We start from the raw sequence: 27,186 nt of genomic DNA, 5'->3' as shown, positions 1-27,186 counted from the left end.
CCTTCAGGAGGGAAAGCAAAGCAAAGAGACCCTGAATGCAGCTAGGGGCCTCAAAAGGGAATCAACATATCTGCGAGGAAATAGCACACCATGAGGCCCCAACTGTTAATACTATCTTTGTTCAATGAAGAGAAGTGGTGGCAAAACATGGCCTGGTGAAAAGAGAGCACTAAGGCAGATATGCAAATTTCTGTGGGAAAACATCCCCTCCGAGGCATTGAGAAGCACTGACATGTTTTCACATAAATCATTAGGCAAGACAGGATCCTATTTTCCATCCAAAATCACTCCAGAAGATGTGGGGAGCTGAGGGCTATTCCTCTTCCATATACAAACCACTTTTGCCTCTATCCACACAGCTCTTTTGCTCACACAGCAATTGCATTTCTGTATAATTGTATGAAAGTAGCAAATATGAATAAGGTTGTAAGGAATGTATTGTTTGTGTATGTGGGGTAAATACCGATGACTGGGATACAGGAAGAGCCATGTTCAGATTTCCCAGTTGCTGATTTTCTGGATTCAAAGTTCCCAAAGTGAGGGAACTGTGACACTGTGTCAATGCAGCTAATCTATTCGAGAATACAAACTCCAGTGGGTTGGATTTCTGCTGCAGCTGGAAGGCCTTATGGACTAACTAAGCAAGTAAATGAAGTGAGTGAATGGGAATTTTTTTGACTGTTTTAATGCATCAAACCTTAATTGCAGGCATATTCTGAAGGATGGACTCCACTGAAAACTTAAACTGGTATTATGCAAAATACTAACAATTAATAGCTGACATTTAGCAATTAAATAAAAGAGGAAGTATGATTGGGTGACAGACACAATTGCCCAGAGAAGCTGTGGATGCCCCATTCCTGGCGGTGTTCAAGGCCAAGTTGGATGGGGTTTTGAGCAACCTGGTCTAGTGAAAGCTGTCCCTGCCCATGGCAGAGGCATTGGGAATAGGTGACCTTTAAGGTCCCTTCCAGCTAAACCATTATATGATTCCATGACATGGAAAAACATGGGGCCTTAGAGGGGTGACTTGAAAATCCTGAGCAGAGAGACAGGCTGAGGAGAGGGGTGGTGGCTGCCCAGCTGGCTGCTGAGAGAAGGGAGCTCGTGTTACTGCCATGAGCAAATGGCATCTGCTGAACAGCCAGCAGGCCTCCAGCTCCAGCACTTGCACCCAATGGAGAACTGCAGAACATAGGACCTGAGGAGCCCACTGAATGTTTTTGCTCTACCCTGATGCCCCACTGGCCTGCCTCTGACCCACTCCTCCAGCAAACTCACTGCTCCTGCTCCTCCTTCCCCTCAACAGACTGAAAACTCCTGTCTCCTGCTAGCAGGAATCCCTCCATCCGTCCCTAAAGCCTCACACACTACCAGTAACACACTCTGCTTCCCCGTGGGTCATACTCTGAGGGGAGTGCTTCACCCATACAAATATTTCAGCTGAAAATTCCCAGCATAGCATTGGATGAGACTGTGGGCTGGGGGTGATGTAAGTGATTAATGGGTCCTCTGCAGAACAAAACCTCCTCGGCTCTGTCACAAGATAGTTGCTATGGTTTTTTGACACCGCTTAACAGAAATTTACTTTGGCCAGGGGATTGGAGAAGCGGAGAAATAAAGAAAAATACTATAGAAAAGTCCTCCATTGTACACTGGCAATTATTCTGAGCAAAATCCTGTGCATGTCTAGAATTTCAAGCTCTATATAAATACTTACAATTAGACTTAAAAAAAAAAGAAACACTAAAAAAAAAACGAAAAAACCAACCAAAAAACTGCAAACCAAAACCACAACAAATGAGGAGACTTTGCTAAGAACAGACAGCTTGAAACATGTCTTGTTGTCTATCAACAGGGTCTGTTAGAAATGCTGGAAGGTTTCAGCTAGGCTGATGTAAAAACAACATCAAATATCCCCTCCTGTGAGAGACTAAGTTTGCAATGACTTAATTACGGAAGGCTAGGTAACAATGCACGCTTCATTGCAATCAGCTGGAACAACCTCAGAATCTTTTAGCGTGATATTTTACCAAAGTCTCAAGTTTCAGCTGGCTTAAAAAATGCTCTGTGACAGATGGCAGTTGTCATAGGTGTAAAATGTTCTAATATATCAGACAAGTTCTGCCTGAAACATCCAACAAAATAGGAATGAAGATTGGCCGGGAAATGTTTTTCAAAGTCTCTAAAAATGAATGCTTCCCAGTTTATAAAACACTAAAGGGCCAGAGCAGCATGAAAGAGTTTTAAGGCACTTTGCCCGTCCGGAAGAAGATTCTTTCTGCATGTATTTTGAGTGACACAACCACAGGCTTTTATCACAACTCCCCACTTGAAGGAAGATCCTGATAGACTGAATACTGGAGATTTGGGCTTCAATGCTTGTACAAGATTGTAAAGAAATTGCTATCCTTTAGCAGCCTCAGGCATGCCTAAATTTTCTTGTAAACTCCAAAATCCTCAAGATGCAGAGTCCCCCACCTCCCTAGAAACACTGTATAAGGAGTTTCCATCTATAGTCAACAAACATCAAACCAGAACACCTGGGAGCACAATTCATGTGGGTTAGTATGCTTAAGTCTGTTGGCATGTGTTTACATGTCATAAATCAACATTACACAGGCAAACATTGAGGGTAACTTGGAAAGGAAAGAAGGATAGCTGTGTTATCACATCATTCTGGGCTACAGGAGCAATTATTCCAGGAAAAGAAGTATACTGATACAGATACTCTGCTACCGCTGCCTGAGACTGCTTGTCCATTTCCAGGCAGGACTGCATTATGTCACACAGAAATGCTTTTTAGGTATATTGGAAAACCCATTCCTGAATATCAAGTAGGATTCGTAATTACTTTATTAATTCATCGTTTCACTAATTTCAGTGCTCTGAAGTCAGTTTTTACTAGCAGATCATCTGGCCCACACGAACTATCAAAAAGCTTAGACTATACAGGACTAAAAAAGCTGCTGCAGTGTATCCATCAGGATGTACTGTGTTGGACAGGCAAGATGTCAAACTTTATAGCACGCGGGAGAAGTTTTGAGAATTGCTTAACAGTTTCAGTGGAAAATGCTGTGTCACTATCAGATTTTTTTATATAAATGTAGCAGTACCAGTGAAATTTTTAGTTTAGAAAGTGGTTCAGTTGCAGAAGGAGACCAGAAAACCACATTCCTCTAGCAGAACAAGAAAGCTAGGACTGACAGTTGAAAGCTGTAGTAGTAAGCAGCTAGGAGCTAGTTTTCAGCTTTTGGAAAATAAGGAAGGAAAGCAATTAATCTTGTTTAGACAGTTACAGTTACTTTCTTCATTGACATTTTCATAGTTCCTCTTGACTGGGCATAAGAGGGACTTCCAAGAGGTTTATTTTATTCTTAGACCGATGTGACAGCTCACCTTCTTGAGATTGTTGTTTCCATAGAAGGAACTTAGATACAGTATTAAACTAGATATTTATCCTTGGAGATGCTATGTGCTCATCATTTGTCGATTTCATCACAATAGAATACATGTACTTAGTTTCCTCTTTCTGGTTTTGGACAACTTAAGCTCATCAATTTTACTAACAATATGTTACTCATTGCCAGTCTCCTACAGTCATTTCAATTTCTTCAGGCTGGCAAGTGAAAAACAATAGAAATTATGAGATCACATCCAGACACTAATGAGTGCCCCAGTCTAAAACAATTAACATGTGCCTCTGAGTGAACCTTCACTTCGGTTTGGATCTGAAGCACATCTTTGAAGCACATCAGTAAACTGATCATCCTCACTGTGCTTTTATTCATGTTGCAAAGTGCTCTTGGAAAGAGTTCTTTCAGATGTAACTGCAGTTAGCAGCTGCATTTCAAAGGTACTTCTAAAGTCCTTCAACTGCTACTGAAATGTGCAGCAGTGACCAGCTCCTCAGCACCAACCCTCCTGTTAAAGAAGGCACTCCTGTTATGCTGCAGTACCCGTAAAGGTAGACATAAGCTCAGTTAACTCCAGCAGATAATTAAAGCACAGAAACTAATCAGAAGAAGATATCAGCCTGCTTGGGGACTATTTTTGGTTTCTGTTGCACTGCTTTTCTGCTGGCTAGCTGAGCTGGACTCCGAGGATATCTGCCATAAGATTCAGTTCTCCCCTGGATGTGGGCTGAGACCTGTACCTACTGCAGGGTTCAGGATCCATCAAGTGACATGGCCTCTAGAAGCCAGCAACCATTTAATACTCAGAGAAAGTGTGCAACAGGACAGTACTGCTGAAGTACAAAGAAGTAGCAGTACTTCCTTCAAAACCTTCTTACCTTCAAAAGGTAGAAGTTAAATCCTACAATATTTGAAAAATTACTCTCTTTGTTTATATGCCTCTAGTTTTAAACTGTAGATAAATGAAAAGCTTTTTACTCCACTAGGTGGTGTAATTTGTCTTTCTGTAAAATGTGGCTTTACAAATATTCCCCCTAACCTTCATTCAAGATGGGACCATAAAATACCATCTGAAAACTGAAATGGGAATTTGGTCTACAGGAGTCAGCTACTTTATCAGGTCATGCCTCTTCGCCATTTTCTATGATTCCTTATAAAAGCTTCTATAAGGACAGGAAAACTTTTCTGTAGAACAGTCCTAGATCCACAAAGGAATAAAGTAGGAACCCAAAACAAAAACATCATGGTCTCTCTCTATTTCCCTTTATACTCAGGCATGACACCTGGGTATCTAAGCTGTTCATGTGATTTATCTCATGTATTTTAAAAGTGTAACATTTCTAGAAGCTCTCTCCGTGGTTTATGCCCGAGTTACAAGATAATGCAGTCAAACATATTCCTGGATCTTTCTTGGCCAGTTATGCTAGAACTTGCATGGCTATAGTTACATATACGGGAAGCAGAGAATGCTAGCCTGCATAACAGGATGTATCTTGGAGGATATACTCTGGCTAAATGTAACCCTGGTGGATATAACCCTCTGGCTAAACCAAAAATCATCGTGGCTGGTGCCATCCAACTCTTGGCTTCAACTGAAGTCCAAATTAATAAAAAAGTATGCCTGGATCATAGCTTGCTGTTTAGACATTTGCAGGCATTTATTTGTTCATGATCAGTGAACAACATCTACTGACACACATACACAAAAAAAAAAAAAAAAAGGCCATCTAGCAAGCCCAACACCCCATCAGCAGCAAACCTCTCTTCCTAGAATTCTGTAGCTACTAAATCACCACATGGTCCAGCTCTGCCTAAAGTTTAGCATCAAAGAAGTCCATAATGGAAAAATACAACTTGATAATTTTTATAGTGCTTCCAGGATGTCTTGTAGGTATTAAACAGAAGCCATAAAACTCACAGAAACCAACCAGTAGGAGAAAAGAGACGGTTCAAAGCTCAAGACTGAACTGAACAAAACCCATCTGGCAAACTGGAGGAAGCTCAGCTATCCTATCAGCTCCAAGTTCTCTTCTGCTATCCACCCACAACTCTGCCTCCTTGCCCTTGGAAAACTGGTACTGGTAAGAGGCGTTTTTTTAATGAACACACCCATGAGAAACGCAACCAAGGAACACATCCAACACAGACGGAATCATCAGCTTTCAGTGTTGAAACTTTTTGGCAACTTCAGTGTTGAAACTTTTTGTACAGTACCCGTGTTAATTCAGGTTATTTACATATACAGATACATTTAAGAGCAGCCAGAACAGATTAAAAAGAGTTTACATGCTCACCATACCTTCTCCAAGCACTGAATTTAAAATATAAGACTGCCTACTGTGCATTATTAATGGCATTTCTAAACATTAGCACCACTGGAGGATTTGTTTTTGAATGCAAATTTAACAAACTAACGATTTCCTCTATGAATGATTAATGTGTGACAAATCTGAGGTATCTGCATCTACAGTTGTGCATGCTACAGACTCAGAAAATTTACCTGAAAATTTTCTGTTAAATACTTCAAGCTTGGGTGGAAACAAACCCAGAAAGTTCCTCAATGGCTACAGTAAAGGCTTTAATCTCGTTAAAAAAAACCCATAATTGGATTTGTCTCGTAACCACTTCTACAACTCCAGTTACTCAGGGATAATATTATCTAGAGTAGGGTCTGTGTTGCATTATACTGACCAAAGCTTTCAAAGGTGTAGCTTTTGAGGTGACAGAAAAATGGATAAAGGTCCTTCTTGGTTATACACACACCAGATAAAGGGCCATCTTAATAGCATCATCTTGTGCACATATTTAACCACAAGAAGAGGAAGAAGCAATTCTGCAATTGTAAATTCATATGTGATAATCTTCATATTAAGTACTAGACTGTTCTGTGAAAAAAGAAACATAAGAAACACCATGACAAGTGCGTGACCTATGCCACACAGAGAATGTATCTGTTATGTCCAATTACTAATATTGATCAATTTAAACCTGATTTACGGTCTGCTGCAAAATCTTATACCAGGAGACTCTTTGATAGCAGTATCAATGCACATAGCTCTATCATGAGAAAAAAAGCACTTCATGCTGGGCAAACACACAGATTCTGAAAAAATTAGACTAAGCATTTACAGGATGGAGGTTTGTCTTCCATTAAGTCACTTTTATGCCATCATTAGAAAATGCCCCTAAGCAGAGGTAGGTTTGAGGGATTAAGAAGGAAACCTTGGCACAAAGAGATACCTGATAGTGGCATCGCATCAACAACATAACTGCACTCAAGTCTCAGCAAATGTGGGTTTTGCTGAATTCAGTTTGCAAATTGTGACAGCAGATGGTTGAAACCCGCCCCCATAAAAATTCCATGCCTGAAATGGTATTGCCTATGTTTACACACCCTGAGAAATAAGACTTGGATTTACAAAGAACCAAGTGAGTAACTTCTATTCCCACATGCTGTGATGCCTGTTATGCAGGGTACAGGACACTTGAAAACACAGCAAAGTATTTGGCCGCTATTACATAGTCAATAAGCTTTTATTTAGATGATAAAGGACAACATGTTTGCAAGAAGAAAGATCTAGGGAGATTTACTGCTCCCCTGAAATTCAGAGAAGTTCCCCAGGTTCCCTGTCTGTACGTCAATGCTTGAGCAAAAGAACAAGCAGGTTCTTTAAATCACAGGCAAAGTCACTATCTGCATTAACTGCACAGAGATTTCATCTCCACGTTGCCTCCCGCTGGATACACTCTGTGTATGAGGAGTGATCTAAATATTGGATTGCACATATTTGGCAGGTCTTGCACCCCTCTTCACAGACAATGGTTTTATCATAACTCACAATGAAGTTACTGTAATACTGCTTAAAGAGTGTGCTGTGTGGCATAGACAACTGTTTGGCCATTTCATATAGGCTTTCTGGCTTCAAGTCTTCAATGCCATAAGTTTTAGTCAGGATGTATTCTAATTTCCAGTTGGATTCATTTTTCTCATTGGCATCTCTGAGGTCCAAGTAAAACTGCCAAAGATCCTACAGTTAAAAAAAAAAAAAGAAAAAAAAAGAGAAAGAAAGAAAAAATAGTCACGGCTGTATTGCTTTCTTCCCTGCTTCATTAAGTCTCTGGAGTGATATATTGATTAGGAAGCTGTCACTCCTCATTATTCACAAGCGAACAGAAGGTCATGTCCCACCCCAAGAGCTGGGCTTACACCCAAAGCTGGTACTTGCAGTGCGGTAATGGTGGGGGGATGGGGAGGAGAAGAAAAAGGAGACACAAAAGGCAGCAGTGCCAGTGTTAGAGGTCTTTCCTGTCCAAACTCCTCTATGCTCATGTCTGCCTTAGGAGAGGGGCAAAAGGATAAGAACCAGAATTCTCCTTTCTGCAGGCACTCCTTGAGGGGCAGAATGGAGAGAAAAAGAATGGCCCAGGGAGAATTTAAGGGAAAGGAAGAGATCTCGATGCAGGAGTGAAATCTGCACAGGAAAGGAGCAGTCTGTATTAGCATAGGTCTCCAGAGAGAAACCCCACTCCCAGTCAAGCTGCAGAGTGCATTGTCACTGAACTCAGTGGAGTGAAGATTTTATCCTGAATTACAGAGAGAAAGTCCAAGTCACTCAGAGCCAATATAATTATACAGGATTCACTTCATCTCCAAAAATCACAAGACTACAGAGTAAAAGTATTTTACTTTTTTTCCTTCTAAATTTATCTACCATTTCCCATAAAAAGTATAAACTCTATATAGGAAGATGCATGATTACAAGACATCATGGGGTTAAAACTGCTTTTCTTCCTCTGCCCTTCTACACCCTTTAGAAGCCTTTCATGGACTGCATCCCAAAGCTCAGGCTATCTTCAGCAAACAACAAGCCTAGGATTTGGGGTGAACCTCTTTCACAGTTGCAGAGCTCCCTGCAAATAGTTTTAGGATTTTGCCTAGAAAAATTCTGATTGTCTTTGATTCTGTGTCATAAGAATATTCCATTGAGAATAGAAGGTAGTCCAGCAGGCACAGAAAGACAGATTTCCTTTCCTTTGCCCAGGAAGAAAAATTAAGAGTAAGCACCAAAGTTCCACCAATAGCCATGATACTACAAAGGCTGATATCTCACTGTAATTTTCAATTACACTATATTTAAAGTCTTAAACAATGCTTTAAAATATTTACTTACCAGCAAAGTATAATCAAGAATATCATACTGATACAATCTGACACCAGGGTTATTGGACTCCATTTGCCATACATTCTTCACTGGGGTTACAGCAGGTGCCACAAACAAGGAATTGACTGGCTTTTCTGCAGGAAAAAAGAAGGTGAGGAGACAGTTTCCTTTCAATCATTTTTTCAAACAAATGTTTTTTTAGAGAACTAACACAGCAAGGACAAGAGTGACTGGGTTAAGGATATTTCACCCCTGGATAACCTATATCACTGTGAACTCCTTCTATACTTCCAATACACAAACCAAAACTTGTGTCAAATACAACAGTACTCACTCCAGTGTGTACCACTTAAGTTTGTCTATACTAGAGGCTTCCCAACCAATTCAACTACCTGTGCAAAGTGTCTTGCCTATATGTGAAGTCTCTGCATTTTGCATATTTCTACTGAAGACATATTCAAAACCTTTAGCTGCTGTTTCCATACGGTATTTTACATGTCACTTTATGTGTTTATAATGTTATTAGAAACACCAGAGTCTCATAACTTGACCCTGACTTCACTCAGCTACACTAACTCAGCACCTAGTACATGAACACAGATCTTTACAGCAACTGAATTGCGAGGATGCAGATGGTTTTAATGAGACAGAATACGCAGGTAAGCACATTGAGAGGTTCTCTGTGGAAGAAAGAAACCCTAACTATTCCCTTCTCTGACACTGTCACAGCAATGAAATCACAAGGTCAGTCTCCACATATGAGCAGAAGCTTTGAAAGCTTGGAAATCAGTAGATTCTTCTGGAGAAGACAAAACTGAGCTCTATCTCATTACACTGATGTTGGCTGCAATATTGCATTTATCTTGAATTCTCTGGAATTCTGTCAAGAGGAAAATGTCATGAATAGAAGGCAGTCTAAAACTGTACAGATAAACACAATCTGTATGTAGCTACATGCAACTTCACTGTTTAAATCTTGTCAAAAGATGCAAAATTACTAAAATAATTTGGAAGCAGTTGCACATGTGAACTGTAATGAGAAGCACCAAGATCAGTCTGTCCCCAGTGAAATTTGCAGTAGAGGTGATGATTTTAAGCATAAATGGGACAAGGTACAAAAAATGTAAGTATGAGACTGCCTTAAACACCATTAAAAAAAATACAAAAAGCCAGTTCTTTCATTAGTCTGGATTCTTTTTACTGGAGATTAACTCCATAATAACACCATGTAAAAAGGTAAAAGACTTGGACTAGTGTTACCCTGGTCATCATTTCGGGCATAGTTTTTGTAAGTTTATATAAAACATAGATGAAGAGCCAATTAACATTTGGGTATTTTATATAAAGCAAAGCAACGGACCTCTCATTGTTCTATGCTACAGACACAACTTGTTAGATATCTTCTGTTAGAGATGTTAGAGTGCTCCATATAGCCATGCCCATGCTTCAAACTAAGGGATTTCAAAGCAATAAACAAAAATTTCAATGTGGGTGATTTTCTTGAAGGGAAATTAGCTGATCTAAGAGATGCAACAGGCAGAGACTTTCTTTCCTCTGCCTCCTGCTTACCCTTATCTTAATTAACTTTGAAGCAGCAGGGAACTCAGCAGAGAGGCACAGTAATGATGCAGGAAACACAGGAACATAGAGCATGTCTAGCTGGCCTGAGAACATTCCCTCTGACACATTACACAATAGCAACTGGCTAGTATAATTTGCCCGTGTCACTGAGTGGAGAGGAAAGACTAGAAATGCCTGTCTAGGCATAAGCATTCATTAAAAAAAAATAGATTAGGAAGCTAGAGGAGTCTCTTCTGACTTCAATAAAAAAAGGCAGTCTGCCTTGCAAGATTCTCTTTGGAAAAAGAATGGCAGTGTGTGAGACTTGAACTCTTGCAGATATATAGCAGTATTTCCCAATTTCCTTTTTTCAGTTATTTACAACAGAAGCTGACTAAGAAAAACATGCGAGAAAGTATTAATTTGCTTTTAATCAGGAAGAAAAAGATTCAGGAGTCAGCAAGCATCATTACCTTCTTCATCCAGGAGGACCATGATACTATCTCTATGTGTATGTCCAAAAAACTGGCCCGCAATAACACTACTGTATTTGCGAAAAATCTTTACCAGTCTCTCATTGTAATACTCCCTTATAGCTGTAGTATTCCTTGCATATGGCAAGTATCCTATGGGTACATGACCTATTATATATACCTAAGGAATTAAATACAGAAAGCATGATTAGCACCTTCATTTGAAACTTACACTTTTAGCTGTAACCTTATAATGGTTACCACAGTTTCATAATAATGCTGTCTCAGAAATGTCATTCTGAAAGATGTAAATCATGACAGTTTCTTTATATAAAATACAAACAGTATGAATGTTCAAATTCATAATATCAATTAAGTATATTATTAGAGGAAAATAGTTCCAATAAATCTACGAGTGATTTTAGGCCTAAGGAAAATGTTATCAATTACTTCAAATGAAAAAAATTAGTTACTAGGGCAAGACTTATAATTTAGCATCTCAAGAAGATAGAAGGAAAAACTTATGTTCAAGTATTACAGTGCCTGCATAGTTAGAGAGTCATCAGAAACATGGAAAAACTAGTTAAAACCCCTCTGTCTGAGGCAGAGGCTTAGTGCCAACTGCACACACCAGCTAATATGCTGCAGAGTTTCTTGAGGAAGGGAAATCTCTCCTTTCTCCTGACTGGACTATAATATTTTTTTAAATTAAAATACTGCAGCAAAATGTAAACATGTTTCAAATTAAACACATCTTCTGCTCAGATGATGATCCAATCCCTGCACCAATCAATCAATCAATCTATCAGGAGCCAACAATTTATAACTTCACTTCAAAACCTGAGTAATATATGACATTTACTATAACACTCAAATCACAGCAATTGCGCAGCTTGGCTAAGTTTTGTGGTTGACAAACTCCTTTCTAATTTCTATTTTTGATACTTTTAATTATATTAAAATGTAAATCAAACATGATAGCTTTTGTCTTAGGCCAAGAGTGCAGATTTTAAAATTAAAGACTATGGGTAAAAAAGCTAAGAAACTGGCTTCTGCAGTATTTTACATAGTAGGAAAGAAAAAGTATTTTACTGTATAATTTGAGAAACTTCATTAGAGAAATTTCATTCAACTATTTTATTAATTGTTGCAGTATAATGTGCCTATTCAAAGAGGAATTATTAAAAAATAAATTTTAATTTTTTAGTATCTTTGGCAGCATTAATATTCTTCTAGAAGCATGTTTATATTTTCATTGTCTCTACTTCTTCTGATGGGTTCTGTTCATGGCCCCTACCTTTTCCTTGTTTTGTGAAGAGGTTTCAAGTATTGCCTCCAGCCAGGCAAACTGGTTGGCTGGGTCAGTGATATTCACAGTTAGGCTGTTGGGGCTGTAATATAAATTTGTGTTCAGACTGATTATCCTGAGTGGCTGAGAGCTATCACCGGATTCAAACAGCTGTGTGTAGAAGCCACCTGTGAAAACAGGACCAATATCCTATGAAAAATGAAAGGCTTCAAGGCACAACTTTACAATCAAAGTACGCCAGTGACAAAATCCCCAGCCTTACTCTTTCTAATAGACTACTGATGCTTAATCAAGCCACATATCACCATATCACAACAGAACATCTTAACAACGTTTTCAGCCACATTTTAGTATAAATTGACACTGAATTATTTATGAATTCTTGCCTGTAATTTTCTTTGTGTTTATTTGACGGTATTCAGATGCAATTATCACATGCAAGAAGTGCCCTCTAATGTTTCTTCCACACTGAGATACAATAGTTGTTAGAAGGCCCACATTTCTTGAAATACTGCAAATGTACAGGCTCCTCCAAGAAGAACTGTTTGAGTTTAGTAGCCTTGTACTTTGAAAGTCATTTAACTTCAGACTGGTAATACGATGAAAAGTAAAGATCACATTTTTCAATTCTAGCTCCCAAAACTCTCCACAGCATGCTGAGGTTCTTCAATGGGTGTAACTTCATAGTTCAGTGGAGCTACAGCAACAGAATTATAAGATACGTGAATTTATAGTCTGCCCTTTGAGTTTTATTATTCTTCTTAAAGTTTCCACTTCCATTCTTATCCCCAGGTTGTTCTCATTCAGGACACAAACCCACAAATTAAACTTCCAAATCCCTAATGTTTGAGTGGATTGGAAATTAGGTTGAACTTTTCAGTCTTTTGCTAAAAAGAACAATCCTAATTAGGATGTCAATATTCTCCCAGGTAGTAAGTTGGACACAAATGTTAACAGTATAATCACCATGACTATGTGCTATCATATCCTGAACCAAAATGTACGTATTCAATATGCTCTGAAATACATATAGCATTAAAACAGAAACATCATTTTAACAGTTTTTTACAACCAAAGCTAAGTTTTCTTGTGCATCCATACACCTTCATCTAAAAAGTATTAAGAGGTATTAAAGTCAGAAAGGTATTTCACATGCATTGGTACAATGTCAATAACACTGTACATCTCTACAAGAAGCAATAATTATTGCATCAGAAAGGAATACATGTATTTTGAATATATGCATTGCCATTGAAAAAGATAAGTAACTTCTTCCAGGAGAAGCATTACAGATAATCCATTGTTCTGATTCATCCTATGAGACTTAGCTAAACAAACAGCTAATCCATAGAAACATTAATTTCCTAAACCTGAGCTTCACAATGCATTACTGCCATATTTACCTTTTCTGAAGGTATTGATTGCTTCATCATTTAGCCAAGGTTTCCAGAAATCGGCAACAGCATTGTAAACTTCACTGGTAGTTACAGGAAGCTGATCCTGTGAGAGAGGAGAATCTGGCTAAATCTTAGCATTCGGACACACAGATAAAAAAACCCCCACTAAATTATCCTACCTGGCCTCTTGCATAACATGTAAGTGTATCCAGTCATCACCAGGAGGAATTCGAGAAAGGAAAAAAACAACTTCTGAACATCCAATATTGCTGATCAGCTTCAAATGCCTAAACTTAGTCAGAACTGACTGCATGGCCTTATTAATGCACTGATAAACTAACGCCAGAAATATGTGAAACCTTAGGAATATAGCAGAATGGAAAACCATACATTCTGCAGAATTAATAAACATATCAACTGACAAGTCAAAGTCTAAAAATAAAGTCTCTTGGATGAAAAGCTTGAAGGTAAGCTTCTCTTAAAAAAGGTGATTTTTTCAAGAACTTGGGGTTCATAGCAGCTCTTTAAAACTCCACTACGGCCCTCAGACACATTCAGACGAAATTGGCAAATGTTGCTGTGGTGTCCTGTGGTTCTAGTAACAAAGCATTTAAAATATAAAAGAAAAATTTTTGTCAATGTTTTCTCCCACTGGCTTTAATTAGGACTGTAGCACTCTTCAGCCTGAGCCACAGCCTGTTAAGAGCCATGCTCTGATCTAACCCTGACAGAAAGATACCAGCCTGTCCTAACAGGGGTTGAAAAACAGGAACAGCATTGCAGTGCATGTTTTCTTAAACATAAATTTGACCTTTCCAAGATCTTTGAAACTAAACCTAGGTTGTTAGAGGCTTAGGCAGTAAGCCTCTGTCTAGGAGCAGTGCAATCAGACATCTGTTGAGAAATTTGTTGCTTGCAGTGCACAGACATCAGTTATTAGGAAAGCTTTGAGTCAGGCCTAACAGTCACTAAGACACACACCAAAACCTGATCTCAGATAAGAGATCATGTTATGGACTGAAGGTGGTTTGGACTCAGGCAAGCCAGCGTTCTGTGAACTGCTAGACAGCAGTTTGGGAATTTGTTTTAAGCAGGGGCAAGGGTGTGAAGCAAATAAGACAATGCAGAAAGACTTAGGTCACAATATACAATCTGAAAGGTATCCCAGTGCTTGATTATACTGAGTAATGTTTATAGCATGTTCTGCAAGAAAAATCACACAAGACTGTTCAGTTGTTAAGACAGTTCAGAACACAACTGAGAGCAATAAAATTCTTCAGTGCACGGTGAGCACGCAGCTCTCACACTTGAGAAATGTCATAAACTGCAAAAAAACAAACGTTAAACCAATCAAAACAGATGAAATGACCCCATAGTGAGGATATTCTGATCCCATGGCATTTTTCAAGCAGTAACTGAAAAGCATGCCAGTTCTGCAAATTGGTGAAGCATGCGATTTCAAAGCAAAGTATCACACAAACTGTGTGGCTTTGCACAGAGAAAACTATGACAATCACCAGTTATTCCAATCGCCTGCCTGCTTCAAAGTCCTATTTGCTGCCCATCTGCCCCTCCTGAGCATCTTTTTTTCTATTTTCAGATTTAATTTCACAAGCAAAATTCATATTTGTTGAAAAAGTCCCTACATTATTTGTCTACAAAGTTATTGTATCTAGTTTTTTTCTTCTATATCAAAGGAGAATGCTGAATGACAACTATTTAAACATATCTGTTTAGACATTTTTAAAAACAAAACAAAATGAAAACAAAACAGAGCCCTCAGTTAAGGGGTTATTTATCAAAATACTTTACCAGATGTTTCCAGTGAACCAACCTGTCCTCATCAGTGCACCTAACAAGCCAACACAAAACTACCACAGTAAGAACCCAAGAGACTGAAGTCCCAGTTTGTTTTGTACGCTCACGTTTCCAATATATGTCTAGCTCTTATTTTTGTTTCGCATGTTTCCTTTTCCCACTCTCTCAGCACCTCTGTTACTCTTCAGTCTGGAAACCACTAACTCCAGCAATGACACAGGAAATTATATAATTACCTACTACACCAACATATACCCTGACAGGCCTAATGAATAACAGAGAAAGCTGGAAAAAATCCTTTGGGGTGTGAAAGGGTGTTACTGAATTCCCATGAGGCATTTCAAACAAAATATTTTAGTTGACCGGCTCCACATCCCTTCTGATCCCCTCAGATCCAATGACAGCATTTGCTTCTGAGTCCTGTGTGCTGCCAGATCAACCCACAACGTTTGAAAGGACACATGAAGCAACTGTTTACTTTTGAGCTATGCCAAGAACAATATTCACAGTACACTCAAAGCGAAAAAGTCCTCAGCTGCACATAGAAATATTCACATTGATGATTCAGTGGCTAAATGTCCAATAAGGAAAGAAAAAATAGACATATTTTTAATAATAGTGGCAAAACTACAGGGACATTACAAAAATTCTGCCATTAGTTTGGTAAAAAAATAAATCCAGTGATGCCAGCAGACAGATTTCCAGCAGGACTTTCAGTACACCTTGAAACTTATCACAGACTCACAGATCCATTAAGGATGTAATTTCTGATAGATTACACATGCATGACTCATACAGCAATAAAAAAATAAGCATGTATTAACTATTTCGACATATGGTGGTTCTAAGCCATGAGGAACAATTAGCAGTGAATTCACATGATCTCAGGCCACGTACAGATTATACCTGGCATCAACCTTTCCTCGGGTAAGAGCACAAAGAGAGAGATTTAGTTTCTGTTCTACAGCGGAACTATTGATAATTTTAAATGCTAACTGAAGAATTGTAGAATTCTGTTTCCAGAATAATTTCTGAGGCGTTAGGAACACACTCAATATGACGTATAAAAAATTAGCTAACTTGTTTTACCTGTGGCCAGTAGTCATGATTGCCCAAGGCCGGGAAAACCTGAAGATCTGGAAAGAAATTACGAATTGTAGAACTCATATTGCCAATGATGCTAATGACCAACTTCGTGGAGAGCTCTTTTACTGGAACATGAGGAGGGCTATCTCTGAAAAAGAAAAAGGCTTTATTAAAAAAGGTTTGTTAGCAACATAAGGAAAGGCAAAAAATTCTGCAAACACATCTACATTCTAGCATGTAAGGGTACTATACTTTTTAATTAAAACCACAGAATTGCTTGAAAGGCTCACTGCAAAGGCTTTAAAAAAGTGCAAACGAGCAGACTAATGTTTCATATCATAGTGAAGACTTCTTTGAAATTAAATTAATTTAATTTTGAGCTACTGTGCAGTTTGGGTTATATGTCTTTCATCACCTGCACAACTTTGAAAGTTTCTTTTTTTCCTTTTAACAACATCCTGTTGAAAATTAAGTACGATAAGGTAAGTGAAACAAATTCATCACTTATCTTCATATATTAGTATTTTTTAACACCCTTCCCCAGCAAAATTGACACAACATAAACAAACTAGTTCTCACAAACACTCAAAACTATTAATCTCTTTGATAAATTATCTGTTGAGCTATACCATAAAAAACTATGTGATGGTAGAATTTAGAGTTTTCTTATGGCAGAAGAGTACATCAGTGCTATCTTTCATGAATATCTATAAAGTAACAGGGCATAGTACTATCAAGCTACTCATATACTCCCTGTCACGCTTCTTTCTCCAGTCCCATTGCTAAGGCACAAAAAGCTTCACAGGTAACACCTCTGTGAAAGTATTATTATGCTCACTTTCTAATATGGACGATTGGAACAGGAAAGGTAAATGCTTTTACTCAATAGAGTAAAATGATATACAGTACTGAAGAGAGAGGCAGCAACTATGACACTGTTACCCTCCCCCTGAGAGCCGCTGATCTAGAATCCATGCAGGCACCAAACCAGAATGGTAACTTTATACATTAAAAAAAAAAAAAATGCATAAGCTATAGTATTGCTTGATTCTAGTTACCTCTTCAAGAACTAAATACAATGTAGTTACAGGGTATCTTCTAAGAAAGGATGCACTTCAGATGCAGACCTGAAGATGTACAAAATTCACTGCCTCCCGTAATAATTAATTCCAGTCAGTTATTGCCCTGACCTTTCTTTTTGTTTTTTACATTTTCCACCCCCCCTGCACCATTTCTATTAACTTACACTAACACGGTCATGTGGTAAATACCACAATGAACAGTCCAAAAATTAATACAGAGATCGAAGTCTGCTCCTGAGGCCTTATATTCTCAGTCTTCCACCTAGTAGCCATTTGGACAACTAAAGGGACAACTAGTGTTTGTGAGATACTGAACTCAGCTCTGTTGGTGCAAATATAAACTTGTGAATTACCGCACTATGTGGCTATCCTGCTTTAACTGCAATGACGTGAACACTTACCCTGTCCAAATCATGAATGAAACCTGCTCTTTTGAATCCTTCATGAATGTAAATGCTGACAAAATAAGTTGATAAGGAGAGTCACACAAAAAATCTCCAAATGGGCCTGGGTTGGAGGCATTGGCTCCTTTGGAAGAAGAACAAACTTTGGTGCGATCAGGGGTAATGTGATAAGTCGGATCTAAATGTAGATCGGATACATGCCAGAACTGCCCTGTTTTCACAAAACAAAGATTAAAGAAAATGCATTATTTGCATCCGAACTGGATATACAAGGGTAATGCCAAGTTTGCTCCAGGTTTCTACTGCTATTCCTCTTTAAAGTCTTGAAAAGGAGAATAAATTTAACAAATTGTTGATCAGCCTATTTGATAAGTGTGGGCAAGTTCTGCATTCCTGACAAGAGTCGAGTCCTTCATGTAGTCTACTTAGAAAAACTGAAAACAGAGGCAGGGGCATGGGTTTACACTATTCACCAGAAATAAAATGGAGATTGGAAGGAACTGAAAAATCAGCTCTTTTTCATTAATAGCAATCTGGAAACTGCAGAGTAGAGGAGGCAATAGAAGGACTTCTCCACTTCACCTGAAAAGAGAGGGAGTTGCATTTTAATTATTTTTCCAGAGCTTCCCTGGCTGGAAGCTACTATAAAAGATCAGAGCCTAGAAAGAATGGCAAGAAACAGCATGTGTGCAAAAAAATTTCAAAGCTCTTCTCCTCAGCAGCCACAGTAGCAGAGACTGGACTTCTCACCATAGAGCAATGTGTCAGCCTTACCACTGTTTTCCAGGCTGACGTTCTCAGCCATGGCTACACAGCACTGCACGGAGAAAGGAGCTGAGAAGTATAGGAATATGCTGAACAAGGTGAATGAAGTCTGTATTAGCCTATAAGCCTTCAAGTTTCATGTAAAATAAGAGTAATTTCTTTCTGTCCGTTTCAAAGCACTTGGTAAAGGCTTTGATACACATGTATCTGGGGCAGTGGTTGTGAAACAGGGACGGATATAAATTGATTTTTCCCAAGGTCACATGCCCACTCTGTGGCTGAGCAGGCACCACGCCACTCTACCCCGTGGAGCTTTATTTCAGGAAGCAAAAATCAGCAGCGTTCTTCAAAATCTGTAAAACTGTGACTCCTACGATTAGGACTCTCAGAAACGCCAGGATACTGCTGCCTGTTCGGTCCGAGGCAAGTGTGAGCGACGTGGAATGAAAATTCTGTGGGAAACCATTTGGGAGCACTCACCTGCCTACACGGCCGTACCAGGGGCCACGGCGGGCAGAGCGTGTTTGCTGACAGCACGGAGCCCCGACGCGGTGTTTGCAGTGCATGCCCCGGGACACCGCGCCACAGGCAGGGCCGCGCTCACCTCACCTCACCCCACCCGCCGGATAACTGGATATAAACCCCACTTAACCCCCCGTACCTGGAAAGCGCCGTGTTTACTGATCTAACAGTCACGTGCAGCTGGAGCCACTTGGGACAGGGAATACCGCGGCAGGGGGCTAAGCGCGGGCAGCAGTGCCACCAGGGGAGAGGAAAGGAGGCACAAGCGGGGAGCGCGCACCCCAGCCCCCCCGCCGCCGGGCCGGCAGTGCCCCCGGCCGGGTCTGCCTCCGCCGGGCCGCCCCTCGCCCGCCTCCCCGGCCTCCGGAGGCGCTACCCCCCGCCGACTCACCCACGGCGGAGCGGGGCTGCGGGCCGGCCGGTGCCGCCTCCAGCGCGGCGCAGAGCAGCGCCAGCCCGAGGGCCACTCGCAGCTCCATGTTGGCCGTGCGGGAGCGCCTGGCCCGCCGACGGCTCTGCTCATGTGACTGCCCGGGAAAGGGGCGAGCCCCGAACGGCTTGTGCAAGCCCCGGCCCTCCGCGGCCTCTCCGGGGCCGCCGGAAACCACGGCGCCGCGCCCGCCCGCTCGGGGCCGGCAGCCGCCCCTGGCCGCGGCCCCCGCCCGCTGGCAGGCGGCGGCTCCCGAAGGGGCGAGCTGCTGTCGCCTCGGCCGGCCGTGCCCGCGGTGACCTTGAGGGGAGCTCGCAGGAGCCAAGCCTGGCCGCGGGCAGGGCTCAAGTCAGAGCACCGGCTGATGTGAGGCGGCCTTGAAGGAAGGCTGCGCTCAAGACACCCCACACCTCAAACATCTCTTGGAAGGATGGATCCCGGTTACTTAAGATGCTTTAAAATAAGAAACAAAACAAAACAAAAAAACTGATGAAATATGCTATGAAGTACACGTTTAGTACAGCTTAAGGGAAGTGATGAGATGTACTGTAAATATGAGTCTCTGCTGCCAAGGCTTTATGGTAGCAAAGCTGCTGTTTATTGCTGAAGTCAGAGTAGTTTTGTCTAGAGAAAGAGTACTTGCTGTCAATTTTAGGAGCAGATCACAGTAGCGGTGTCATGGATCCTGGGGCTGCCCTCAAATGTCACAATGCTCTGTATGCTATTCTGTTCAGATCTGCTTTCCAGGGCTCTGCAAAGCTGTTTTATTAGCAGCAGCTGGAAGTCCTGTGTGTCATTTTTTCACTTCTCTGAGTAGTGTCACAGGCACTACTTCTCCACGTTTCTCTCCTTAATTTGACATTAATATTATTTATCTTTAGAATAGCAAAAGACTTTACCAATAAGCTTCATGATGGTTTCATATTACATATAGAACTGATGTCTGTAGGGAAAAGTAGCCCTTGTTTAAAAGCAACTGTAACATAAAATATTTACTGTTCTAGGTTTATTCTGAAATGCAACATCTCTGCATTCATTTCCTCATATTTAATGAAAACCTTTTCTTTTTTTAATTAATGACCCCACAAATTACTTGTTGTGAAGATGAATGCCAATATTGAGGAGGCAAGTCTGTTTTTCCCAGTGAAGAAGGAAATGCAGCTGCTGCCACCTTTCTCAGAAGGGGTGGCTGGGAAGGACAGTCATGTGGCAAAAGCACCCGCAGGCAACAGAGGGAAGGCAGATAAAGCTGCATCAGATACTGAAGCTGAGGATTAAATGAGCTAATAAAACTGAAGGGCAGAAGATGCTGCTTAAACATAACTTGCACTGTAGCAGCTAAGCAGCCCAGAAGAGCTCCCCATACCACTGGAGCAAGTTCTACTTTCCATTTCTCTGATGAAAAGTGTTTGCTCCAGATTTTAAAAACTATCAATAGCCACCAAATAAAACATATCTTTAATGGTTCATAATTAAGGACTCTCTTCTACATGTGTAGTGTTCCCCACAAAACAGACTCGGATCTTCCTTTCAGACAGCTTCTTTGTGAAAAAATAAGCTAATAACATTGAATTTTATAGTTGTGTGGGTTAGGTGCCTGTTATGTCTGAACTTTTATCAGATGAGTGAGATGGGCTACCCACATTATCCTACCTATCCAGGGAAGTCAACAGCATCTTTCCATGATATCACACAGGAGATCTGAAGGATGATACAGTGCAGGATTAGGCCTGGGAGTTGGGCTCAGCTGTGCCTTTGTTTGCAAGGCTATAGGTAGCTATATTTCCATGTGATTCACTGACTCAGTGTGTAGAAAACATGGACTCTCTAAACAATCTCCTCCCTGCTGCCAACAACCCATTCCAATTTTCTTAATAATCTGAGGCATAAGGTGAGTTTTCTGACTCTGGTCTTTTAAGGAAATATTGGCCAGGCGTAGGGTTTTAATTTATCGGTTTTAAGCAGCATTTTTATTTCAAATTGCTCACAGTGCAAACTGTTATCTCTCTTGTACATATTAGCTATAAAAAAACAGCTCAGGGAAGGGAATTTTAGTAGGTTTGTCTTGTACTGTTTTCCTGCCATCCTTGTGGAGACTGATGAAAGAGTTATTTATCATGTTGACCCTTTCCTTTGACTCTGTGAAAGACTTCAATATTTGCATATTAGCAAAAAAAAAACACCAAAAAACAACCCAACAAAAAAACCACAACCAAAAAACAAACCTATCAAAACAAATTAACTCTCTTAACTACTAAACCCAAAACTCTATGATCACCCCAACAAAGTCTGACTGTCTACTGACCTTAGCCTGCATTGTGAAACAAATTCCCAGTGAAGAGGGGAGCTGAAACTGGCTTAAGCATCTTACTTCTTTGTCTACATAAAGACAGGGACTTTATCTTTCTCCAGCAAAAAGAAGCCACTGAAGTAAGTCTGTTTTTCATTTCCCAAAATACTCTACACCACATAGAAAGGCTGCTGCATCATTGTGCTGCATACTTTTCCATCCTTAAACTCAGAAAAGGAACTTTGAACACCTCCCTCCAGAACACTGGAATATTAGCTGATTAAATGCCAAAGGAGCACATGTTTAAAAAATGTTTTAATTTCTTTTTGATTTGCATTCCAAAACAATTCACATATTTTCCATTTACTGTAATAAAAAAAAAAAGAGGCAAGTGTTTCAGAAATTTAATGCCAAGTTTAACCTGTTTCACTATAGAGCACAAGCATGCCAATTTGATGGCATAAAGTTGTTTTTATATAAAAAACACTCCCCAAAACTCTTTATTAACCTTTCATGCCAGAAATGTGCATTTTAGCTATGCTCGATTATGGACGGGACATTAATCCATCCAGCAGAAGTAACATCTGGACAGAGGTCACGTAAACTCTACGCTTTCTCATAGTGGCGAACAGCAACCACATCACCAAAGGTGAGAGTCTGCAAGTCCAAGGAAAAGACAGACATGTTAGATGCTGGACTATTTTCTGTAATAACACATATTATGAAGGCCATGCTACAACAAGTTCAGTTTATATTATGTAACTTATAGAAAAATAAATTGGTCTAGCTTGACATTTTAAATGAAGAAGCAAAGCCTTAGTTTAGTTTCCATAAGAAATGAAACTTTCTCCTTGCTACTTTCACACCCAGGAAGCACATAATACACATTTACAAGGCAGCACAAGTGAGGTTAGAATTTAACTTTTTAAATATAGCATTGTTTTAGTACACTCGTTTTCCCAAAGCTGATCACACCAAGATGTAAAATTTAAAATTAGAAGTCCTCTATACCCCTATTCTATACTGTTATGCATAGGTATATACTTAAGGAGAATCTTGCACTAAAAAATGCATTCTATGCCCTGTGAAGCTAGAACTAGCAGATACTCTAGTTGCTGCAATTGTGTAGAACACTAACTACAGTATGCATTCTGGAAGTATTTCCTGAAGTAGAACAGGGCACCTCAGAATGTTCAAATTCCAAAGGAAAAGGTTTTTTGTATATGTGTAGCTATTTCAAAAAGCAAAGCATGTGTTTTCCCTTGAATCTCTTGCCACGTTGTGTTGCATTGACTGTATGCTTTAAAGTTTCTATTATTTGCAACAGTCTCCATCCATGCAGATACTCTCTGAAGTACGCAGGAAACAAACTAACTGGTTTTCTCCAGAGACCAAGTCTGATACATTAGTATAGCTGAAGACTTTTTTTGAAAGTTACATCTCTGTGCCAAAAATAAGCATAAGAAGTGCTACCCTGGACATTAGCTATAGTAACTTATAACATTTATTCACCCTATACTCCAGTTTCTGAAAAGCTGGGAAAATAACGTGAATTTAAACTGAGATTTTTCTCTATACAACAGCTGTTTATTGTAGTTTATAAAAAAGATAGGAGGACTAAACCCTTTATTATTAAATATGAAAATGGCATTACCTCCTGCAATATTGTAATTTTATTTTCACAGGGAAATACTTATTTTGTGTAATTAACTATTTATGTGTGCATGCACAAAGTTTTCAAAGAAATCTGAAATATCACTGGCAACAGATAATTTCCTATATAATCAAGAAATTTGTATCATTACCAGAACTTTTTTCCTTGGGTATTTACATAAAAGACTAGAAAGAACATATACACTCTGGAAATCCATAGCCTGACTTGCCTAAAACCACTAGCAGTTTTTTAGTTGTCACTAAGACAAGACACAAAGCAAAACAACTATTTGAAAAATCCCTGCTAGCTTTCCCTGCTAATTAGTTTAAGGATTTGTGTCTAAGTAACACTATCTGTTCACAAAGCTTGAGATAAGGGTAAGTGAAAAGTGTTAGTGGTACATTGGAACGCTCAGGGAGCTTTATACTTACCATTACCATTTTGCCATCCTTTATTTCTCTCACGAAGTTCGTCTCTTTGCCGTCCCATTTCTGTACGTGCACTAGCTTGCCTCCATCCAGGGTCACAACTGACTGTGAGATACCGAGAAACACAAAGACCTTCATTTATTTGGGATATTTGGGATTCTGCTCACACATTCTATTGAATTCTCTTCAATAGATGGATGTGGATCTAGAATTATAAAGTAGTCCCAGCCATTTTCAAGCCAAGGCTATGAATCATCCTTGTTTTAAGCATGAACTCCACACAATTCTTGTTTGTGTCAAAGGATGAAAAAGTTGTTTCCTTCGAGTTCCAGTCTCACAAGAACCTGCTTCAGATGTGCTTTGGGATAACATTTCATGTTAAGCCCCCAAAGGTGCAGGGAAAAAAAGGAATTTGACTATTTCGACTGGAAAAAAGTTCCTCCAAATTTTATTTGGACTGAGAGAAAAGCGGGCAGCTAACACAATTCGTCGACACTGGAAGGCAGACAAGGAGCTAGGGAAAGAACACATTGATTCAAGCAAGACGGTAAGCGGGCTGGGCAAGCAAGATGCAATCTTGCCTTTTTTCCCCGTCCTTCGCAGTGCTACAACTAGTAGTAGCAGAAGTTACATTTTTTTTCCCTTTGACCCTACCAAAGATAGAGCCTCGGAGGCGGGGAGGAAGAAGAGAAAAAAGACAGAGTCCACTACAGCCCAGAGTTCACTTACTTTGCAGTTTCTATCATCGGGGGTAGTTTCATCAAATTCCTCTCCAAGTTTAAAGCTGATTTCTGTGTTTCTGAAAGTGCTTTGAGTCTTGATCACTACTTTGTCCCCCTCGCTGCTGATAATCACAGTGGGTTTAGTCACATTCCCCACCTGCCGTGTTGCAAACCCCACTCCTAGACCATTCAAGGACAAAGAGAAATCCATCAGACCTTCGGGATTTTATATATTTTTTCTTTTTGCCACACATCGAGGTACAGAAATCTCTCCTCCCGCTCTACAACTGTAAACCATCCCTGTGGAGTGCTGCTTTCTGCTTCGCTTGTGCCCTGGTACCGACATTATCCATCGGTACTGCCCCCCCTTCGCCCTCCGCTGTAGCTCCGCGCCCCCCTCGCCGCCACCGCACCCCGTCCGCGGTCACCCCTACGGCCTCGATCGCTTCTGCTGCTCTGAGTTTCAGTTCCTTATCACTCCAGCATAATGATTTCTTTTGTGTTTGTTTGCTTCCAGCTTATCCGCAAGCAGCATGTGCCCGTCTTTCACACGCATCTCCTCGCCCGGGGCCATCTCCCGGAGCCTCTCCCCGCAGGACGGCTCCCACGCAAGCACACCCGCACCCCCCGCCTGAATGAACCAGCGAAGTAGCTCTGGGGATAGAAGCACAGCTGTCTCAAACAACCCCCCTCATCACCACCACTGCTGCCTATGCCTCATCTACATCTCTGGCAATGGGGGGGAGGGGGTCCTTTTAAATTTTTTTTTTTTTTAGTATGGTGCAAAATTCCAAGGTCTCCTAAAGGTGCCGCGGCTCGGCCGTACCCACCCAGGACCTTCATGTACTCGTCGAAGTTGTGGCTGTCCACCAGCTTCCAGGTGCCGCAGAAAGCCTCGACCATGGCGGCCGGCTGCGTGATCCGAGCGGGGTGCCGGGGGTGACAGAAGCGCCGGTCCTACCGCGCCGCCCCGCATTTAAAGCAGGCGCCCGGCGGGGGGCCGGGGGCGGGGGGCGGCCGCGGTCCGCCCCCGACGGCCCCGCGGAGACGCCCCACACCGCCGGGGGAGGGCGCTCCCCGCCCCGGGGAAGAGGCGCGGTGGTGCCCAGCCGGGACACACGGCGGGACGCGGAGGGCAAGGGAGAGAAAAGACTGAGGCACTGCTCCTCACCCGAGCCTCCCCGGGGGCACCCCCATCGGTCCCCGTTGCTATCCCTAAATGTAAAAGTAACACGGTGGAAAAAACAGAAGCGGGCACCCAACGTGAAAGACTCCACTGAGGATCACAATGCTACCGCGTTTTCCCATGAAGATTTTCAACCCCAGTTTGGTGTTGGCCAAGTGCAGATCCCTTTACCCCTCACGGCATCTATATGGATGCTTTCTGAACTTGGCATTTGGTGTTACTGATTGGAAACAGCACCTTGCCCCCACAACTGGCAGCATTTGGAGACTAAGAATGAAGAAAGAAGGAAAAGAGATTAAAACTGTTTCTTCTTTTTCTTCCCCCCCCCCCCTCGCAAGAGAGGGAATGTTTTCTTCCTAGTTGTTCTTTGAAATCCTTTTAAGATGCTAGGTGGTCATCTTGTATCTCAAATGTTTTTCAGAAAGCAGCCTGTCTCTGGGGCACACCACAGTGTCAGCTTTTCCAGACCTATGACTTGGATGGATTCCAGAATACTGAATCTAGCACTTCAGCTCTCGTAACAAAACTCAGGGACTAAGTGAAAGAGAATTTGTGTGATTCAGGAACAAAACCTCAGCAATTTTTTACCTTGTTCAGCCATACAAAATATAAATAATTATGAATGTTTTCCCAATATTTTTAAATTAGTTTCTGACCATCATTTGCATTTCTTTCAGGCTCTTGTAGTATGGCACATTCTTTAAGCGTAGGGCAAATGATGATTTCTGATGGGATTTTAATTAAATCTGCCATTTTCTCACTTGTCCTCATAAGGAATTAAATCCTCTCTGAATTAATCCAAGAGTATAATCCTAATTCCTTTTACCACACAACACAATTTTCATTAATCTTCATAACCTAACGTTATGAACTAGTGCATCAATTTCTCTTTAACTTTCCATTCACTTACTTTGAAGCAAAAAGTGCCCTCCTGCAGCTGCTTAGTTTATGTCTGACTGCCTCTTCTGACCAGCTCTTCTGAGGCTTTTCAGCCACTGCTCAGAAAGCCAGGGAGACTGGAGCATCACTTGAAATAACAGACCTCTAGTTGTTCATGAGACTGAAAGGAATCAAGTCCCCCTTCTTTTTTTTTTTTTTTGTCAAAGTTGAGTAATGCTGTGCCTCCAAAGTTTGCAGAGAATATCAATCTTAGTGGTGCATCTCATATGGATGTTCCCTAACTTCATGTCTGTAGTCAGTCAAACCCTCTGTAATGAATGAGTGCCAATTACACTTTGTAACTGTCATTGTCATGGCACAGGGCACATGGGTTTGGTATTGTGCATGCGTGTCATCCCTGGCTCCAGTTCAGTTTGGGGATTGTGTTTCCTCAATAGAGTAACATTATCAAGTAAATAATGCCCACAACTCATAGCCAAACTCTGCAGTGGTGGTCTCACAGAGCCTCATCGCTGGCACCCAGGCAGCTGACACACAAGTACATGCAAACTGACCTCGTCACTTACTTACTTCACCTGAGAT

General features: G+C 40.8%; 2 protein-coding genes across 4 annotated transcripts; both read right to left on the bottom strand.

Moving 5' to 3' along the window:
- Positions 1 to 6,918: 6,918 nt before the first annotated feature.
- On the bottom strand, positions 6,919 to 19,509 carry SMPDL3A (sphingomyelin phosphodiesterase acid like 3A). Of its 3 annotated transcripts, none has more exons than XM_017829504.1 (8): positions 19,386 to 19,509; positions 17,705 to 17,918; positions 16,225 to 16,369; positions 13,324 to 13,420; positions 11,909 to 12,087; positions 10,612 to 10,792; positions 8,588 to 8,712; positions 6,919 to 7,444 (listed from the first exon to the last, which is right to left on the bottom strand). In XM_017829504.1, exons 1-8 carry the CDS (start codon positions 19,471 to 19,473, stop codon positions 7,133 to 7,135), a joined length of 1,341 nt encoding a protein of 446 aa, XP_017684993.1. In that variant the 5' UTR covers positions 19,474 to 19,509; the 3' UTR covers positions 6,919 to 7,132. The 3 variants fall into 3 exon arrangements, with proteins under 3 accessions (XP_017684993.1, XP_017685014.1, XP_017685004.1); XM_017829525.1 differs by lacking the exon at positions 19,386 to 19,509 and adding an exon at positions 19,134 to 19,228; XM_017829515.1 differs by lacking the exon at positions 19,386 to 19,509 and adding an exon at positions 18,181 to 18,682.
- Positions 19,510 to 22,011: 2,502 nt separating this feature from the next.
- FABP7 (fatty acid binding protein 7) lies at positions 22,012 to 25,481 on the bottom strand. Its single transcript, XM_017829934.1, has 4 exons — positions 25,349 to 25,481; positions 24,526 to 24,698; positions 23,800 to 23,901; positions 22,012 to 22,371 (listed from the first exon to the last, which is right to left on the bottom strand). The coding sequence occupies exons 1-4, from the start codon at positions 25,419 to 25,421 to the stop codon at positions 22,321 to 22,323; spliced, it is 399 nt and encodes a 132-aa protein (XP_017685423.1). The 5' UTR covers positions 25,422 to 25,481; the 3' UTR covers positions 22,012 to 22,320.
- Between the last annotated feature and the right edge of the window lie 1,705 nt (positions 25,482 to 27,186).

Source organism: Lepidothrix coronata, unplaced genomic scaffold (assembly GCF_001604755.1).
Source record: "Lepidothrix coronata isolate B3197 unplaced genomic scaffold, Lepidothrix_coronata-1.0 Scaffold5, whole genome shotgun sequence".
In the NCBI taxonomy this organism is placed as follows: domain Eukaryota; kingdom Metazoa; phylum Chordata; class Aves; order Passeriformes; family Pipridae; genus Lepidothrix; species Lepidothrix coronata.
The sequence above is the reverse complement of the archived record's forward strand: the minus strand, read 5'-3'. Positions and strand labels throughout refer to the sequence as shown.